The following is a 20,345-nucleotide window of genomic DNA, read 5'->3' on the forward strand; positions in this document are numbered from 1 at the left end:
ACCAAATTCCAACCAGTACAAGCTTTATACCACTTGAGGGAAAATGCTACACTGGCAGTCCCCAGTGAACCATGATCCCTGGTATCCATTAGTTAGTTCAGTTGCTCAGTTGTGTCCGACTCTTTGCGACCCCATGGACTGCAGCACACCAAGCTTCCCTGTCCATCACCAACTCCTGGAATTTACTCAAACTCATGTCCATGGAGTCGGTGATGCCATCCAACCATCTCATCCTCTGTCATCCCCTTCTTCTCCTGCTTTCAATCCTTCCCAGAATCAGGGTCTTTTCCAATGAGTCAGTTCCTCACATCAAGTGGCCAAAGTACTGGAGTTTCAGTTTCAGCAATAGTACTTCCAATGAATATTCAGGACTGATTACCTTTAGGATTGACTGGTTGGATCTCCTTGCAGTCCAAGGGACTCTCAAGACTCTTCAACACTATAGTTCAAAAGCGTCAATTCTTCAGCACTCAGCTTTCTTTATGGTCCAACTCTCACATCCATACATGACTACTGGAAAAACCATAGCTTTGACTACAGAGATCTTTGTTGGCAAAGTAATGTCCCTGATTTTTAATAAGCTGTCTATGTTGGCCATGGTTTTTCTTCCAAGAAGCAAGCATCTCTTAATTTCATGGCTGAAGTCACCATCTACAGTGATTTTGAAGCTCACTGTTTCCATTGTTTCCCATCTATTTGCCATGAAGTGACGGAACCAGATGCCATGATCTTAGTTTTTTGAATGTTGAGTTTTAAGCCAGCTTTTTCACGCTCCTTTTTCACTTTCATCAAGAGGCTCTTTAGTTCTTCTTCACTTTCTGCCATAAGGGTGGTATCATCTGCATATCTGAGGTTACTGATATTTCTCCCAGCAATCTTGATTCCAGCTTGTGCTTCATCCAGTCTGGCATTTCTCACGATGTACTCTGCATAGAAGTTAAATAAGCAGCGTGACAGTATATAGCCTTGATGTACTCCTTTCCCAATTTGGAACCAGTCCATTGTTCCATGTCCAGTTCTAACTGTTGCTTCTCGACCTGCATACAGATTTCTTAGGAGACAGGTAAGAAGTTCTGGTATTCCCATCTCTTTAAAATTTTTCCACAGTTTGCTGTGATTCACATAGTCAAAGGCTTTAGCAGTCAATGAAGCAGAAATAGATGTATTTTAGGAATTCTCTTGCTTTTTCTATGATCCAACGGATGTTGGCAATTTGATCTCTGGTTCCTCTGCCTTTCCTAAATCCAGCTTGAACATCTGGAAGTTCTCGGTTTACGTACTGGTATTCACGCCTTTGTGTAATTCCCTGTCATACTGATTTGGCCACATGACTAGAGTTAGCCATTGGGACAGTAAGGCGTGATGGAAGCAGAGGCTTGTTGAGCTCTTGCACATTGAACACTTGGAATACTCTTTTTGGAAGCCAGCAACCATGCCATGATGAAGCTTAGGATAGACTACTGAATGGTAAGAAAGTGAAAAAGTGTTAGTTGCTCAGTTGTGACTGACTCTGTGACCCTATGGACTCTAGCCCGCCAGGTTCTTCTGTCCATGGGATTCTCCAGGCAATAATACTGGAGTGGGTTACCACTTCCTTCTCCAAGCGATCTTCCTGACCCAGGGGTCGAACCCAGGTCTTCTGCATTGCAGGTGGGCTCTTTACCATTTGAGCCACCAGAGAAGATGCCACATGGAAACAATCTTGGAAGGATGAAAAACAATCTTGTATATTCCAGCTCCAGCACAGTTCCGAGCTGCATGAAGCCACCAAGGACCTCATGTATACCACAAGAAAATTCCCAACTGAGACCAGGGAACACACAGAACCATGAGAAGTAATAAACCATTTTTAAGGAACTAATTTGGGGATGGTTGTTACAAAGCGATAAAACATAACTGATTCAGGTTTTTCAAAACATGTGTTATGTGATATTATCTCTAAAGCTACTACTACTAACAGCCAACACTTCATTGTACGCTTACTAGGCAAACTATTCCAAGTGCATCACATGTATTAACTTACTCATGAAGTAGGTTCTGTCATCTTCATTTTGCAGAACAACAACAACAAAAAATAAAGCTTCAGAGATGTCAAGAAATGTCTTCAAGGCCACACAATGTCAAGCCATAGAATTATAACAGTCATTCCAAACATTATATACTATGATCATTCTTGCCAGATAGAGTTACTAGGATTTTCACTGAGCTCTCTGCCATTCTTTTATCTATATTCTTGTTTCTTCTAATTCAGACATTTGAGTATAGATAGATATTTCACTTGTACTATATATCACTAGGCACTGAAGAGAGTCTAAGATTCCTGATACACACATTGCAGTCAGTAGGTGCTAGTGCTTTGGCTGCCTAGCAACAGATGTTTCTTTATTCCAGTCAGGTAAAAAGCAAGCCCTGACTTTCAACAATAAAAGACACAGTGACTTTTCATTGCTTTGTCATTGGTTGAAAAAAAAACCAAACCCTATAATCATAAAGGTACACAATTAGGCCTGGAATAAATCTATTCAATCCTCCTGCTTTCACATAGTAACATGCAAATAATCAAAACCACTCATCCTCTAAATGTCTCCCTAGAGATATCAGCCAGGACCAAGTTTATCCATTAAGGAGGACTTCTTGACTCTTAAGAGTTTGACATTATTATGCAGTGCCAAAAATGTACAATTAGAATATGTGCATTTTATGTTATACAAGTTATACATCAATAAAGTTATTTAAAACTTAAAAAGGAAAACATTTTCACACCAATAAGTTGGAAGATGGGAAAAGAAAATCTCAGTGGTTGCTTAAAGCATTCTAAAGTCTGTCTTTGGAAAAATTTGGAGTGGACAAGCTCAAATTTTATTAATATGATTTATTAGAGTTAAGTATTAAAGATGCTAAAAATTAAGTAGAAATTCAAATTTTAAGATGCTAAATTTAATTTAAAATTTAAATTTTAAGATGCTAAAACTAATTAAGTAGAACCAATTTAAAAATACAGGCTTCCCTGGTGGCTCAATGGTAAAAAATCCACCTGCCAAAAAGAAAACATGGGTTCAATCCCTGGTCCAAGTAGATCCCTGAAGAAGGAAATGGAAACCCATTGCCTGGAGAATTTCATGGACAGAGGAGCCTGGCGAGCTATAGTCTATGGGGTCACAAAAAAGTTGAACATGAGCTGGACACAACTTAGCAACTGAACAAATGAATTAAAAAATATATACTCTATATCAGAGGTCAGTAAACTTTTTCCATAAAAGGTAAGACAGTTAAAATTTTAGGCTTTTCAGGATTTACTGTTATCTGTCACAGCTACTCAATCACACTAATGTAGCAATAAAAGCAGCCATAGACAATACATAAATGAATGAGTATGGCTGTGTTCCAATAAACTTTATTTTTTTAAAAAAAACATTTATGTATACATAAGATATTTTTCTGTTTCATTGTTTGTATTTTTTTTAAATCCTTGAGCATATTTAACATAAAATCTATTTTAAAGTCATTATGTATTAATTTCATCATCTTTATCATTTATTGGTCTGTTTATTGTTTGTTTTTTTATTCTTTGTATGTTTAATAGTTTTTGATTGGATACCAGATAATGTGAATTGTACAAAATCAATGAATTCTGGATTTTGTTCTGTTCTTTTAAAGATTACTGCTCTGAATCACTCCCTGATCTGTATTATCTCCTTAACTTGATATATTTCTAAAACTTCTTTTTCTTATCACATGTATTATTAATACTTTGTTTAAATGTTTTTGTCTTTGGTTTAGGGCAGAGATTGTATTTGTATTTTACTGTATAGGCCTGTGCCTGGCATACTTGGACACTGGTGATAAAAAGTAGGCCAGAGTTGTCTTTCTAGAATGCATTTCTCATTACTTGTTTGTACTCCTGTATCTGAGGCTTTCAGTGAGTCTCTGCCCTTTGATTAAAGCTCACATTCTCAGCCAAAAAATAAATAAATAAAAAAATAAAAAAAACATTTATTTGGCTGCACCAGGTGTTAGTTGTGGCACATGGGATCTTCCAACTTTGTTGTGGCCTCTGGGATATTTAGTTGCAGATTGTGGGGTCTATTTCCCTCACCAGGGATCGAACCCAGGCCCCCTGCCTTGGGAGGACAGAATTCTAACCATTGGACCACCAGGGGCAAGGCAGCTAGTCCAACTTAGCCCAATGGCTGTAGTCTGCTGATCCCCTCTCTAGGGCTTTCAAATTGGCAGATAAACAATAGAGAAAGAGGGAAATAAAAATTTATCCATCTAACAGAAGGTGGAAAGAGCTGGGGGGTTACAGAGCAGGGAGAAGAATGAAAAAAAATCTTAAGCATGATAAAAAAAGGAATCCAAATCAGTTATCACATTAAATGGCAATGAGTTAAATTCAACCATTTTACTACTGCTAGATTGGATTGAAAAAGCAAAAAATTTTTAAATAGAAATGAAATAAAATTCAGTTATAATGATTATAAGATATATATTATAAGGAAAAGGTTAAAAATTAAAAAAATATATGCCTTCTTTTAAGGTAAACAACAACAACAAAAATTATTGGAACTAAAGTAAGACATTACGTAAGGAGCAAAAAGATAAGTCACACAACAAAAGCCTCAAGATAAACAAAGCAGCCCAAATTGAAAGAAGAAATGACAAATTCATAATAGCCAATAATTTTAACATGGAAGAATTCAACCAAGTTTTTTTCAGAAGCTGATTATTCAAGCAGACCAAAAAAAGTACAATTTGGGGCAACCAAGTTTGAATTAATAACTACTTATATATAAACAGAGAACAATGCAGCAACATTCTTCTTTTCAAACACACATTGGAATTTTTTTTAAATGAGTCACTAGTTAAGTCACAAAGGACAACAACAAATTTCAAAGAAACAAACATCACAGAGACCACATTCTCTGACAACATTCAGATACTAAAGACTCCTAAGTAACACATTCCCTGGTGACTCAGACGGTAAAGAATCTGCCTGCAATGCAGCAGACCGGGGTTCAATCCCTGGATTGGGAAGATCCCCTAGAGAGAGGAATGGCAACCCACTCCAGTGTTCTTGCCTGGAGAATCCCTTGGACAGAGAAGCCTGGTGGGCTACAGCCCACGGGGTCACAAGGAGTCGGACACAACTGAGCAACTAACACTTCATTTCACTTTCTTCTCCTAAAAGAAAAATTACAATGAGGAGTACAAAATATTTTTTAAAGTATGACAATGAAACAAATACTGTTCCTATAATCAGAGTTTGTAATACAGTAGAGGAAAAATGAATGATCACTCAAAAATTAATATATATTATGTATTATAGCTATATATTATATACACACATACACATATAATTACACAATATACAATAACCATGCTAAGTGCCATAAAGGGAAAGCAGAGAGTGCCAAGAGAACATATCATTTGGGGCTTCTCTGAGAAAAATGACATTTTGTGGGGTGGGAGAAGGAGGAAGGGATGCACATCCCAGGCAAAGGAAAGTAGTAGAAAAGCCCTGAGGAGAAAAGGAACAAGCGGGAGGTTCGGGAGTGCAGGAGCAAGGGACAGAGTAACCTGAAATACATAAAAATAAACTACACCTAGGAAAAGTCTTCAACTTTAAAAAAAGGATAAACCAAAATAAGAACTGAGTAATACTCCACTATATAGATGCACCACATCTTCTTTACACCCTCCTCTGCTGATGGACATTTAGGTCGCTTTCACATCCTGGCTATTGTACATAGTGCTGCAATGAATATTGGGGTACATGTATCTTTTGGAATTACGGTTTTCTCTGGGTATATGCCCAGGAGTGGGATTGCTCAGTCAAATGGTCGTCCTATTGTTAGTGTTTTAAGGAACCTCCATACTGTTCTCCATAGTGACTGTACCAATTTACATTCCCACCAACAATGTACGAGGAGGGTTCCCTTTTCTTCACACCCTCTCCAGCATTTACTGTTTGCAGATTTTTTTGATAATGGCCATTCTGATAGGTGTGAGGTAATACTTCAATGTAGTTTTAATTTGCATTTCTCTAATAACCAGTGATAGTGAAGCTGAGCATCTTTTCATGTATTTGTTGGCTATCTGTATGTCTTCTCTGGAGAAATGTCTATGTAGGCCTTCCACCCATTTTTTGCTTGGATTCTTTTTTTGATATTGAGCTGCTTGAGTATTTTGGAAATTAATCCCTTGTCAGTTGCTTCATTTGCAAATATCTCCTCCCATTCTGAGGGCTGTCTTTTAGTCTTATTTATGGTTTCCTTTGATGTCCCAAAGCTTTTACATTTAATTAGGTCCTATTTGTTTATTTTTGTTTTTATTTTCACTACTCTAGGAGGTGGGTCAAAAAAGATCTTGCTGCAATTTATGTCAAAGAATGTTTTCCATGTTTTCCTCTAAGAGTTTTATAGTATCCAGCCTTACATAGAGGCAATAGAATATTACTCAGCCATAAAAAGAAAGACAATTGTGCCATCTGCAGAGACATGGATGGACCTAGGGACTGTCATACAGACCAAAGTCTGAAAGAGAAAAACAAGCATCATATAATATCACCTATAAGTGGAATCTAGAAAAATGATACAGATGAACTTAGTTACAAAGCATAAATAGAGACACAGATATAGAGAATAAACATATGTATACCAAGGGTCAGGGGTGGGGTGGTGAGATTAATTGGGAGATTGGGATTGACATATATACACCATGCATAAAATAGACAACTAATGAGAACCCACTGTATAACACGGGAACTCTATTCAGTGTTCTGTGGTGACCTAAATGGGAAGGAAATATAAGAGACAGGGGATATATATACATGAATAACTGATTGTCTTTGCTCCATCAGAAACTAATACAACTTGTAAGACAACTCTGTGTGTGTGAAAGTCACTCAGTCGTGTCCGACTCTTTATGATCCCATGGACTATACAGTCCATGGAATTCTCTAGGCCAGAATACTGGAGTGGGTAGCCTTTTCCTTCTCCAGGGGATCTTCCCAACTCAGGGATCAAACTGGGGTCTCCTGCATTGCAGGCAGATTCTTTACCAACTGAACTATCATGGAAGCCTAAGGCAACTATACTCCAATAAAAATTAATTTTAAAATAAAAATAAAAACAGTTCAAAAGAACAATTGTTATAATCAAATTAAACATCTTTAGAAATATAAAAAGCATTATTCCCATTTAACTGAAAAATTTTAAGAAAGTATTCTAAATTTAGTTTTTAAGAACTTGTTATTCATCTCTTAACCATTACTTTGACCAGAACAGCATTCATTTCTCCAAGTTCTACCTTAAACTATAAGTATCTTCCACCCAGTTATGATTTTTTAAACTATGTTTAAGATATTCAGATTACCCTTCATACCTATCAGGAATGGCTTTCCACAATTAGTTGATCTCAATGGAGTAGCACAAATATCACAAATAATTCCAGCTGTGGAATCAAACAGCCCTGGATTTCAAGTTATAACCTACCCCTTCTAATTCTTAGATTCCACATCAGTAAAATGGAGTTAATAATCAAAATTGATGACGGGAATTTATAGGGTCTAAGTGATAACCCGTGTATTTGCAGGATAGTATAATGTGGTAAAATGAAGACAAATTTGGTTTAAATCCCAACCCTACCACCTAAGAGTTGAGGGACTTTGGGCAAGTCACTTAACATCTCACTACCTAGGTTTCTTCCTCTGTGGCATGCATTTCAAATAATACCGAGCCTCACAGTTTTAAGAATTAAATAATTAGTGTAAAGTACTTATCACCCCATAAACATGAACTACAATTAATATTAATAATATAAAACTATTGTTGTTCTATACTTCTTTCTAACAGTCTCATTAATAAGATTTGAGAAGATTTCCTTCTACTCTGCCCTCAGTCAAGACATTACAACTGACAATCCTAGGGGCTCTTATTTCCCTCTAAAGGGTACTAGACGTTGGAATATATTAGCAGGCAAATTTCACTATTTCTAAAAGGTTTTCAGTAGCCTAATGCACAACTACTTTGTTAGGACCATTAAAAGATGGTAGCGATAACCCTATATGCAAAACAGAAAAAGAGACACAGAAGTACAGAACAGACTTTTGAACTCTGGGGGAGAACGTGAGGGTGGGATGTTTTGAAAGAACAGCATGTATATTATCTATGGTGAAACAGACCACCAGCCCAGGTGGGATGCATGAGTCAAGTGCTCGGGCCTGGTGCACTGGGAGGACCCTGAGGAGTCGGGTGGAGAGGGAGGTGGGAGGGGGCATCGGGATGGGGAATACGTGTAACTATAAGGCTGATTCATGTCAATGTATGACAAAACCCACTGAAATGTTGTGAAGTGATTGGCCTCCAACTAATAAAATAATATTTAAAAAAATAAAAAAAAATAAAGCTGGAAAAAAAAAAAAAAAAAGCAATCCTTCCTAAAGACTGGGATTCTTTAGTAGGAACTAACAAAACTCTTGAGATTCCTTATAAGTGAATACATTGATGACTTCAATCAAAGTCCTCATAACTTACAAATTCATTAGATATTTTTAAATACCTATAATTTTGTGCTTCAAAAATACATGTGAAGCTCCATACAAAGTCAAGAGTTTTATATGTATAATAGTTCAATGCACCTATTGTACATACCCTTCGACTGTTTACTCCTTCAGATAGGATAAAACCATCACAGTTTTAGAGTTTAAAACTCTAACTCTTAGCAAAGCTGGGCCCACTCCAAGAATTTTTATTGAAACTGATATTAACAATGCAATACCCAATCCTTTTATTTATAATTAACATATAATACTAAATTAGTTTCAGGTGTACACTGATTCCGCACTCCGAAATGATCACCACAGCAAGAGGAGTTAACATCAGTCACCACACAAAGCTGTTACAATGTTACTGACTCTTCTATGTGTACATTACATCCTCCTGACCTATTTATTTTATAAATTTGTACCTTTTAATCCCCTTCACCTATTTTGTCCACCTCTCCAAAGCCCTGCCCCTCTGGCAACCACCAGCTTATCCTTGCAATTTGTGAGTCTGTATCTGCTTTGTTTGTTCATTTGTTGTTCATTTTTTAGAATCCACATATAAGTGAAGTCATATGTAAATCCAATCTCTCTATAACAAAAACTGTCATGCCTCTTCCATAGTTTTCCAGATGCTGAATTACTTGAAGGAAATCCAACACACAAAAAGCTGGGAACTTAACCAAATTCAATCAGCCGAAATTCAGGGGGGCTCCTGTTAGGTAGTAAGTTAGTTTTTAGAGCCAAAACACAACAGAGAGCTACACAATATAATTTACTTTCATAAAAATTTTCTACAGAGTTTCACAGAATAATATCTATTCTATTCTAAACTATCCTGACTTATTTTACTGAGGAGGAACATACAATCAGAGAGGACAATGTTATGAAAAATGTAGCGAATTGTTTAATGCAGTAATCTGTTAAAAGAAAGGAAGATTTCCAACAAAACTTCAGGTTTCTAATATATCAAAAAGCCTAATGTCTTGACCATTACTAGTGCAAAAGCAGCTCTCCCATACTTGGTTAATATCTCCTGCCCAATGCCAACAGTAATGGACAATCAGAATAGGTAATTGCTGATAGCTGCCAAAACAACTAGATGGAAGCATTAATCCTACTTCACAGGCTTAAGTTTAGACTTTAAAAAAATTAAGTATTTTGTTCCTCAAACAATAAAGGGATTATCTTTCTGTGGATGACAGATGTTGGATCTTGTTAGTATTTTAAACTACTGATTTGTCCCTAAGGTGTCATTCACCTTTACTTAAGAAGTAAAAGATAATGACAGTAGTAGTGGTGGTAGGAATATAGTAGTAATCATAATAGTAATAATGCCTAACACATATAGCACTTTAAGTTCTGGGCACTGTTTAGGACATTAATCTCTACATTTAATCACTTAATCATTTAGTCATGTAACCATTACATTAAGTGCACGTAAACCTTACCACTACCTTGTGAAGAGGGGATACTATTATTCCCATTTTATAGATGAAAAAACAAGGTACAAAGAGGTTAAGTAATTTATCCAGTATTCCCATAGCTAGTAAGTAGCAGAGCCAGAATACAAATCTACACAGCCTGATTTCAGACTAAAAATAATTCATTTTATCGATGGAATTAAACTAACTATACATAAATAATACTAAGGACATTAAGACAAACACATTGCATAATTTCTAAATTAGAAAACAAAATAAGAAAATTCACCTTGTTTTTCTTCCCTTTTAAATCCTAAGTTTCAAATAACAAAATATATTTCAATCTACTTAGGTAAAAAGACTACAATACCCCAAATTTCCACCATTTATTCCACAAAGTAAGCTCTTTTTTTCTAGTTCTCTTAGAAGTTAGAGGTGAATCACTGCGTTCATATAGATTAACTAGAATACTAAGAACCAAGGCCGCCTATATCCACATGACTTTATCATTTGTGCCAAGAAATTACTGCCCACAAAGATAAAACTGTAAATCAGCAAATAACTTCACTGTTCAGCTCAACAATGTCCCAAAAGTCCGGTTATCTCAACAACAGACTATTCAAACTGTTTCTTTCTCACAATATTCCTTCAGTGGGGCAAATAACTCAAACAGTCGTATACTTTTAAGACTCGGTTAAGATTCTTGCCTCAATGTTCCTACTAATTCTAAATTATTATATCACAAATTTTACCCCATTTCAATCATATCACTGCACTGACAGACCTACCTTAAATCTCTCAGGGTCACACCTGAAATTCTACACTATCTGCCCATGACCTCTCCATTGTAAAGTCCACTAAGAGACCATCCTGGTGTGATCTCCTTACTGTAGTAAGCAATAAACGCAGTTCTGCTTAATCAACAAGCCTTTTTGGCCTTGGGGGAGTGGACAGTCAACAAAAGATAATATTCCATTATTCCATTTCAGCTGCTCTCTTAACAACCCCTTTTTAAAAGAATCTCCTCTTTGAGACCACAGGTAAAATTAAATACACCAGGAAACGGATCATTATAGAAAAAGAAACATAAGCCAGCCAGTGGAAGGGGGCCAAGTAAATACGATTAAATTCAACATGAGACCTGAAACTATATTTCATATAGTCATAGCTTAAGCTGAATTGGGTTAATTATGCATTTCACAATGGTTCAGAATATCCCTAAAATTGAAATTTAAAAATAAAAAATGCTTTGATATATCAAAGTTTAAATAAAATATTCTGCCATCTGATTAGATTCAACAAAAATTTCTTTTACTTGAACTCATATGCCTCTGCTTTCAGATATCAAATATGAGTATATGAAATATCATTTAAATCTTTAAATACTAACAATGATTTAAACCCATATAATACTTAGAAAATAAAAATTTTTTTAATCCATTCATCTATTATTTTATTTAGTATAAATAAATACTATTTATTTAGTATTTATTTAAACATCCATTATTTAGTATATTCCAGCTTTTTAAAGATGACCTTTTAAATTATACCCCATCTCATTTCCAAAAGGATTTGGGATGGCTGACAAAAATACATTGAACAGACTAAAACAAACACACGAAGAAAATAAAGAAAAAAATTGCAAACTCTTTCACAAACATACACACACACACACACATATGAAAGAACTCTGTTTCAGATACTCAGAACCAAAAGAAGTTTCCAGCTTTCTCAGGAAGGGCATACTGCAGATCTGACAAACGTTGCTTTAAATTAGAAGTGCTGTTTAAGTGAATTAAGTTAATCACAGTATGTGGCTGGGAGAGGAGAAAGCAGATTAGAAGTCAGAGAATCAAGATCAGTAACAGGATGAGCGTGAGCAGGAACCCAAGGAACACCTTTTAGAAATGCACAAAGAGAAAGACAAATATAAACTCAGATTTTGTCCTCATATTACATCACTTTTATTCATGTGCTGTCAAAAAAGTGAATGGAAATATTAAAACTATACTTTAATTTCAACACCTAACCTATACCAAGAAAACAAATGTTAACAAATTCAGCTATTAGCAGAATGTATTGGCTATATTGTATTTAACACAGTACTTACCTTCGCTGACAGCATGGGGCTTAACAATGCAACAAGTAGTACAGTTGGTAAATTTAGCAGTGTTTGCTGGCCCACACACTCCACTTGAAGGAAAAAATAACTCCATTTCCTAAAGACACAGAGAAATGACTTTGGCATATGTGATTTTGTTATACATCTGTAAAACGACTCAGGAAATGTGCATCAGAGACTACTGTCTGTGTACCTCAGAGAGGAGCTAAAGTAGAGGGTATGGGGGAAGTGATTGTCCCAGAGAGGCCCCATAGGGTGCTACCCAAATACAATCTCTTTTACTCCTATGAGAGGGGAAGAACAAAGCAATTACTTTTAAAGTTTCACAATATAAATTCTTTCCTGAATTTCCTAAAAATTCTTTTTACAAAGGCTAACTGATGAACTGAACCTTGTTTTAAGTCTTAAAAAGGAACATGTAAAGAAGTATTAAAGCAATGACAATATGTCCCAGGAATAAAACTGAGAATGTCTTAACATTTTGAATATTGGACGTAATCAATATAAAGTTCCCTATTTTATCCAAAGTATCAGTTTATGAGACACAGGTTCAATTTGAAGCTTTTCATTAAAATGTCTAAAATGCAGTTAAAAATTAGGAAATCTTTACAGAAACAGATGAGTATTCAAGAATCAAAGCTACAGTTAGTTAAAATTAATTTACTATATATATAAATATATATATAGTGCTAGTTTAAAGTCAAATCACATGAACTTTATTTTATAACCAGATACATGCTATGCTATTTTCTTTGCACATAGTTCATTAAAAGGACAACCCAGCAATTTGAATTGGCCATGAAGATGGCCACACTAATCAATTTTTCAGACATACGCTTCTCTGCCACTAAGTTTTTACTACTATTATCTCCACTGTTCCCTATAAAGCCAGCTGTCCTCAAAGAAGGATCACTTAAAAGATCACTTCCTCCAGGAGGCCTTTACTGATGCTGCCAATCATCAGTACCCTATACTTCTCCAAGGTTGTGGTTATTTTGGTAATTGCCCCCCAAAAGAACTAACTTGCATAGCCTTGTAGGTGCTTCAGCATCTAAAACAAAGAGCTCAAAGTAAATATTCATTTTCATTAAATTTAAAAATTGAAAGATAATAGGATGTGTTACTGTATCACACTGGCATGCAGTTCAAAAAAAACCAGTTGGGGGACATCCCTGGTGGTCCAGAGGTTAAGACACTGCACTCCCAGTGCAGGGGTGCAGGTCTGATTGCTGGTTGAGGTGCTAAGATCTAACATGCCTTATGGTGTGGCCAGAAAAACAAATAAAAAACCAATCTGAGGAACTGCTCAAATAGTAGCAAATATACTTGAATGATTCCAGCATTAATGACTCTTTAGAATTAAAATGTTCAATTCCTTAGACAAGTATCCTTCTATTGTATTAATGCCTTTGCTTATTACTTTTCTTGATGAGTATCACCAAGTACCATTTGCAGACCTGTACCAGATGCTTTGATTACACATTCTCAGAGAACTTGTATGGTACAGGTGAAAACTCAAATACCTACAGGGTCCTGGTAGGTAGTGAATGAATGAATGAAGTAAACCTAGTGTGACAAGAAGCTATGGTAGAGGACTGCAAACGATAAGGACAGGGCCCTTCTACAGCGCCCCTTCTCTGCTTCCTTTTACAAAACTTCTCAGAAGAGATGTCTTCATTCTGTCTTCTCTCTTCCATTCCCTCTTAAACTTACAACTCATCAGGCTTTCATTCTGTGGAAGTTTACTCATGAAAACCCCCAGCCACCTCCACGTTGCCAAGTACCCTGGTTAATCCTCAGACCTCACCTTACCTGACCCAACAGCATTTGACACAATTGATCCCTACATCCTGGAATGCTTCCGTTACTTGGTTTTCTTCCCACCTCACTTGTCACTTCTTCTCGGTCTCCTTTCATGATTTTCTCCTATTAGCAGACCCCTAAGTACTGGTGAGGGGTCTAGTACCATCTATTGTCACTATTCTGCTGTCACTGTCTTGCTGAGGCCCCTGAGTCCCATGACTTTCAGTGCTCTCTGTATTCTGATGGTTCCTACATTTTAACCTCCGGCCCAACCTCCGCCCTAAACTACACATTCACATTGACATTTCAGATTTAAAACATCCAAAACAGAACTTCTAATTTCCACTGTCTCCCATTAATCTGTTCAATCCCACCTTTTTCCTTATCCTTCAATTGCGCAAGCCAAAAATGAACAACAACAAAAAGAAACTAGTAATTCCTGATTCTTCTCCACCTGTCCCATATATCAGGAAATCCTTCAAAATATATCCAGAATCCATCCACTACTTCCACATCTGTCACTCTGGTCCATGCCACATGCCAACCAACTCTCCCTTTAACAACTTCACTAACCACCTGACTGACCTCCCATTCCAACTTTTCCCACAACACATGTCTCTCCACCCTAACTGGTCCATTATTAACAGTAGTAAGAATGAAACTTATAAAAATCCTGTCACTCCTCTGCACAGTACCTTCCAACATCTCCTGTCTCATTCACAATAAATTTCGAAGTCCCAGATGTCCTACAAGGCCTTATGTGACCTGGTCCCTGGCTAAACCTGACCTAATCCTCAAGCTATTTCCATGAAGCTATTTCTGCCCCAGCATCATTGGCCTCACCTCCTTATTGTTCCTTGAGCACAGCAAATACGTTCCTACCTCAGAATCTTTACATGTATTGTTTCCTTTCTTCCTGGAACACTTTCCCCTGGACATTTGCAAGGTTTTTCTCCCTCACTTCCTTTTGATCTCTGCTCAAACCAGAGACTGTAAGGACTTTCTGAATATACTATTTTAACAGCATTCTAGAGACCTCCCTAGTGGTCCAGTGGTTAAGAATCCACCTTCCAATGCAGAGGGATGTGGGTTTGATCCCTGGTTGGGGAACCAAGACCTCACATGCTAAGGGGCAACTAAGCCTGGGCGCTGCAACTACTGAGCCTCCTGCCACAAATAGAAAGCCTCATGCCTCAACTAAGACTGGACACGGCCAAAAATAAACTAACTTTTTTAAAAAAATAGCATTCCAGACCTCTACTCCACACACGATCCTTCTAGACTCTGGTCTTTTTCTGTGCCCTTCTCCTGGTATATTTTCTTCAGAGCACTTATCAGTAGACATCAGAGGTATAGATCTGTTTGTTTATTATCTGACATTAGAAGAGCTCTAAGCTCCATGAGAAGGAGGATCTTGTCTTATTCACAATAGCTTCTCAATAAACATTTTGGAATGATTGAAATTCAGAAGTAGTTTATTTAACATATGAAGAAATTTTTATTTATCTACTCTGTACAAATGAGAAAAAAAGACATTCAGAAGACTTAAGGAACAAGCCCTTGCGAGTTAATACATGACAAATTCATGTTTCAAAATCCAGTCATAATAACTCCAAAGTCCTGAACTTCTTCTATAATATCACCTCTCTTTCAGATGTAAAAAGCAATGCTAGAATGTTCTAACTCTAGCTTAACCAATTATTTGGCCAATTATTTTTGTCTCAGCGTCTCTTTTTTGCTCAGTTTAAAAAAAGAAAACCCAAGTTTTTCAAGTACTCATTTATATATGAATAAATATGTATTTAAGGCAAAAATATAAAGATTGCCACTTAAATGTATCTTGGTGAAAGTGAGTAATTCTGTCTTTGCTTTCTCTTTCTCCTTGTGCTGACTGTCATTATCTGTCCCACCTATTAATCCAGCTAATATTTGCAAGAACACTGTTACTAGGTCACAGTTATATGGCAAGTAGTTTAGAGACTTCAAACAACAAATATACTGATAACGTCAAACAAAAAACTTCATATTCTTTTGTGATTTCAGCTGCTTTAAACATTCTGCATGAAGTTTTTTCTGAGGTTCTTTGCTATTACTCTAAGTCTTTTATATGTTTCTAAATGACCTAGAAGGAAAGGATAAAGACATGCAACTTTCCCAAAAAATAAAACTCAGACTCAATTTGATCAGTTTTAAGTATACAGTTTTTTGTACTGTATTTTATACAAATTGTTAAGTATATACTTATACCATTTCATAAATTTCACCCTGATAAGACCCCATATGAAATCTCCTAAAACATTTGACTAATCTACATTCATATCCTTAATCATCATCATAAAATACATTAATAAATGGTTGCCAGTTACAGGTGTCTCTGAAAATTTCACACAGTCATTTTAAATATCACTTTTGTAAAGGACCCAATTTAAGACATTTAAAAAAAAATACTGAAATCTACATATTCTAATGTCAAATATGAAATCTGTTCTTAGAAAATAAACCAAGATATAGATGAAATATGAAGTCATATGATCAGCGAACCCTTATTACAAATATGAAAAGAATTAGAATCTAACAAAACATCCAAAAGTAAGGAAATGCTGAAGTAAAAATGTTTTATCCATGCAAGAGAATATTCCACAGCCATCAAAACTTAAGGGTTTCCTCAGTGGCTCAGCATTAAAGAATCCATCTACAATGCAGGAGATGTGGGTTCGATCCCTGGGTCGGGAAGATCCCCTGGAGAAGGAAATGGCAACCCACTCCAGTTTTCTTGCCTGGAGAATCCCATGGACAGAGGAGCCTGGCAGGCTACTGTCCATGGGGTTGCAAAGAGTCAGACATGACTGAGCAACTAACACTTTCACTTTCATATCATAAAACTTGCTAGTATTATTCCACTGTATATGTGACCAGACTAAAAACCATATTAAACTAGCTGAGAAACTCCTCAGAATGTGAAGAGTTAACTTGCGTTTCATTAATTCAACATCAGTATAAACCCAGTGGAGTAATACCTTATTTATATAAATCCAAAATGAGAATCATTAATAGAAAAACTTTCATAAACACTAACTATATGTAGAAAAAGGAAGGATGTTAAGCTTGAAAATATGGTGTCAAGTCTGAGTCAAAGAAAGAATATGTCTTTTTGAATATTCACTTTCCATAAACGGGTATTCTTACAGGAATAATTCATTTACTGATAAGCCTCAGTGATTCAAGTCTGAAACAAAACAAGACAAGTATTTTAATTGGAGAAACTTATTCAGACCATGACTAGGTTACCAGTTCTCAAAGGAGACATGTCATTCAGTTCAGTTGCTCAGTCTTGTCCTGCTCTTTGCCACCCCATGGACTGTGGCATACCAAGCTTCCCTATCCATCACCAACTCCCAGAGCTTGCTCAAACTCATGTCTGTTTAATCACAGGCAAAAGGTCAAAGGTTTCTTCTACTATTAGATCAGCTGCATAAATCCACCTTAAGTCAGCAGTGACAAAATGCTTTACTCTGACATCAAACATTTAGCAAAACCAAAACAAATTAAAATAGTTTAAAAACACCTTACTCTGGCAGCACAAGCTAAAGAATCAGGGCCATGAGCTGCATTCTTTATGCCATCTGTTCCAAAGAGGGCTCTGATGCTTTCAGGAGCATCTGTACGTGCCAGGCCAGAGTTTGCAGGTCCAAGAAGTCTCTTCCATTCACATATAGCATCATCTCGTAAAATCTCCATGGCAATTATAGGTCCACTTGTAATAAACTGGATCAGCTCACTGTGAAACCGGTGAAAGATTGATTTGCTTCATTTTTGTATTAACAAAGATATCTCTCTTTACAAAGAAATATTACCATTTGAGTATTTAATCATATAGCTATGAATATGAATATTATCATCTCAGAACTATTGGACATAGTGAATTTTACATGGACAAGGTAAAGTTTTCATAAACTGAGTGTCCTGCAGTAGCCTGAGTCACTACAAATCACTATTGTTGTCAAACCAATTACTGTTAGCAGAAGCATCAATGTTTCAGTGAACTAAGACTATTTCATTGATTTAAAATGCATATTGTTGATCTGCTGCTTTTTGCATTGTTCTGAAAGGTACAGAAGAATCTTATTTTCACACAATTTAACATGGTAGTCAAATAAAATCTCAATAGACAAAGTGATGAGTGATATCTTGAAATATATTTGTAGTAAGAATTCAATAATTTCTGTGTAGATTTATTAGAATTCAAAGAATGACAATGAATTCTCAGTCACTAAGCACTGAGTTCGTCTAGTGACATACAAGACATTAAACTAGAAGTTGTAATAATACAAATATATACAAAGACTATAATGAAGAATAATTTCCAAGAGAATTATGGATGCCTATTCTACACAAGGTTTGGGAGTATTTTGATAATGCTTTGTTTAAAATAACCTATAACATAATGATTTTCTTATGTAAAACTTGAATAAAACACTATTATGTACAGGACACCAACTAGAATGTCTACCATAGCTTGGCTAATCCTTCTTTATTAGAAAAGTAAGCACTTCTTCTTTGTCAACAGTAATGAGGTACACTAAATCCACTTAACTTTAAATACAACCCAAATATTTAGAACATAGATTCACTTTCTAACATATTTGTTCCTATATTTCAAACAGCAAAATGTGTACTAAACAATTTAGCTAATATAAGGGTTCTACGAACAATGTTTTACATACATTGAGAATACCGTTAATAGTTCAACATAAATGTAATTATTACTCTATTTTTATTCTACTGAAATCTAAAAAGAAAGCTATGCTTCTTATAATTTAAACAATTCATGCCATTTGCTTCTGATTAAAGTTTAGTATATTTATTTAACAAAGAATTTTCACCTAGTAAAAGGAGAGGGGGAAAAAACACACCAATTCATAGAAAAAAAGCTCCCTGCAGTTGCAAGATGTTGCCAAGGACTTTTTTTTAGATATTTTTATTTTATTTATTTGCCCCACTGGGTCTTAGCAGTGACATGCAGGCTCTTCAGTTGAGGCATGTGAACTCTAGTTGTGGCATGTGGGATCTATTTCCCTGACCAGGGACCGAACCAGGGCCCCCTGCATTGGGAGCAGAGTCTTAGCCACTGGACCACCAGGGAAGTCCCTGCTAAGGACGTTTTGACAAATTATTCTCATGTAACAGATTTTTGAATTGTGAAATTATAACTCCTTAGTTTTCCACAATATCCTCCATTATACACCATGAGCCCTGAATTCAGCACTTACTTTAAAAAGGGCCTTGACTGATGATCTATATGAAAATCTGTTGCTTCTTTCCTGTAAAATAATCAAAGTGACAAAAGTTAAGAATTATGTAAGGAAATCAACTTATATTAATAAAATAATGAAATTCTCTATTTGATCCATATGTGAATTAAGGACTTTTCACCAAATATTCTGCTCAAATGCCCCCTCTTTTTAAATTTTTGCTAGTATGCATATCTATGTTAAGATGTAAAATTAAAATGAATAAAAGAGGCAATATTTACTATTCATGTTCAAGTCTATACTATCTTCCTTTTAACTAGCATGTTTATCATTCTAAAAACAAATTTTAACATATGACCAATAAGATTTACTGTTTTTTAAAGTTCACATAAGTTGAACATCAAAAAATCTGTAATCTTTATCAATGAAAAGAAAAATATTAATTATTGCAAAGATATTTACAAATTCAAAAGTTTTTACTTTCTTCTATAGGCTTTAACTTGAGAGCCTAGGCTAGAATTTTAACTTAATAGTTAAAACTTTCTTCCTTAAATAGACTGATCCAAAAGAAAGACTTGTGTTTTTAAAGACTGCTTGACAAATTATGCACATCAATGTACTCTTACTGGTTATTACTATATTAAAAACTAATGCTTGAACTTACATCCTCCCCAAAAAGGGATAATATAGAGATATTCAGAAATCTGAATTTATCAGTGGCAATCAGGATTTACTTTTTAAATTTATAGCCCCACAACCATGGAGAAAATGAATAGGATAATGGAAGTTAACACATATTGAAAAAGTTATTTAGATTTTTCAGCTAATCAAACCAAGTGTCTCAAACTCACACAGTTTTCTCAAAGGCTTGAAACAGTTCATAGTATGTGACAAACATATGTCAACATCAGTTTTTTAAAATAGCAAAGTATCCTCTAACAAAGGATTAAACTTTCAGGCTTGATAATTTAGTATGCAATGCATTAAGATTTTACAGGTTACTTGATCAACCATGTCCAACTCTGCGAACCCATGGACTGTAGACCACCAGGCTTCTCTATCCATGGAACTCTCCAGTTAAGAATACTGGAGTAGGTAGCCATTACCTTCTCCATGGGATCTTCCCAACCAAGGGATCAAACCCAGGTCTCCTGCATTGCAGGCTGATTCTTTTCAGCCACGCGATGCTTTAAGATCTTATG

At 35.7% G+C, this 20,345-nt stretch overlaps 1 protein-coding gene across 2 annotated transcripts in view; it reads right to left on the reverse strand.

Moving 5' to 3' along the window:
* The window catches only part of NME7 (NME/NM23 family member 7), a 232,294-nt gene that overhangs the window by 155,890 nt on the left and 56,059 nt on the right, over positions 1–20,345 (reverse strand). For both annotated transcript variants that reach the window (XM_065935656.1, XM_065935658.1), the window contains exons 5-7: positions 19,162–19,212; positions 17,462–17,669; positions 12,077–12,185 (exon numbers count right to left, since the gene is read on the reverse strand). In XM_065935656.1, coding sequence (XP_065791728.1) covers positions 12,077–12,185; positions 17,462–17,669; positions 19,162–19,212 — 368 coding nt within the window. The remainder of the gene's footprint in view (positions 1–12,076; positions 12,186–17,461; positions 17,670–19,161; positions 19,213–20,345) is intronic.

Source organism: Muntiacus reevesi, chromosome 5 (assembly GCF_963930625.1).
Source record: "Muntiacus reevesi chromosome 5, mMunRee1.1, whole genome shotgun sequence".
Classification (NCBI taxonomy): Eukaryota; Metazoa; Chordata; class Mammalia; order Artiodactyla; family Cervidae; genus Muntiacus; species Muntiacus reevesi.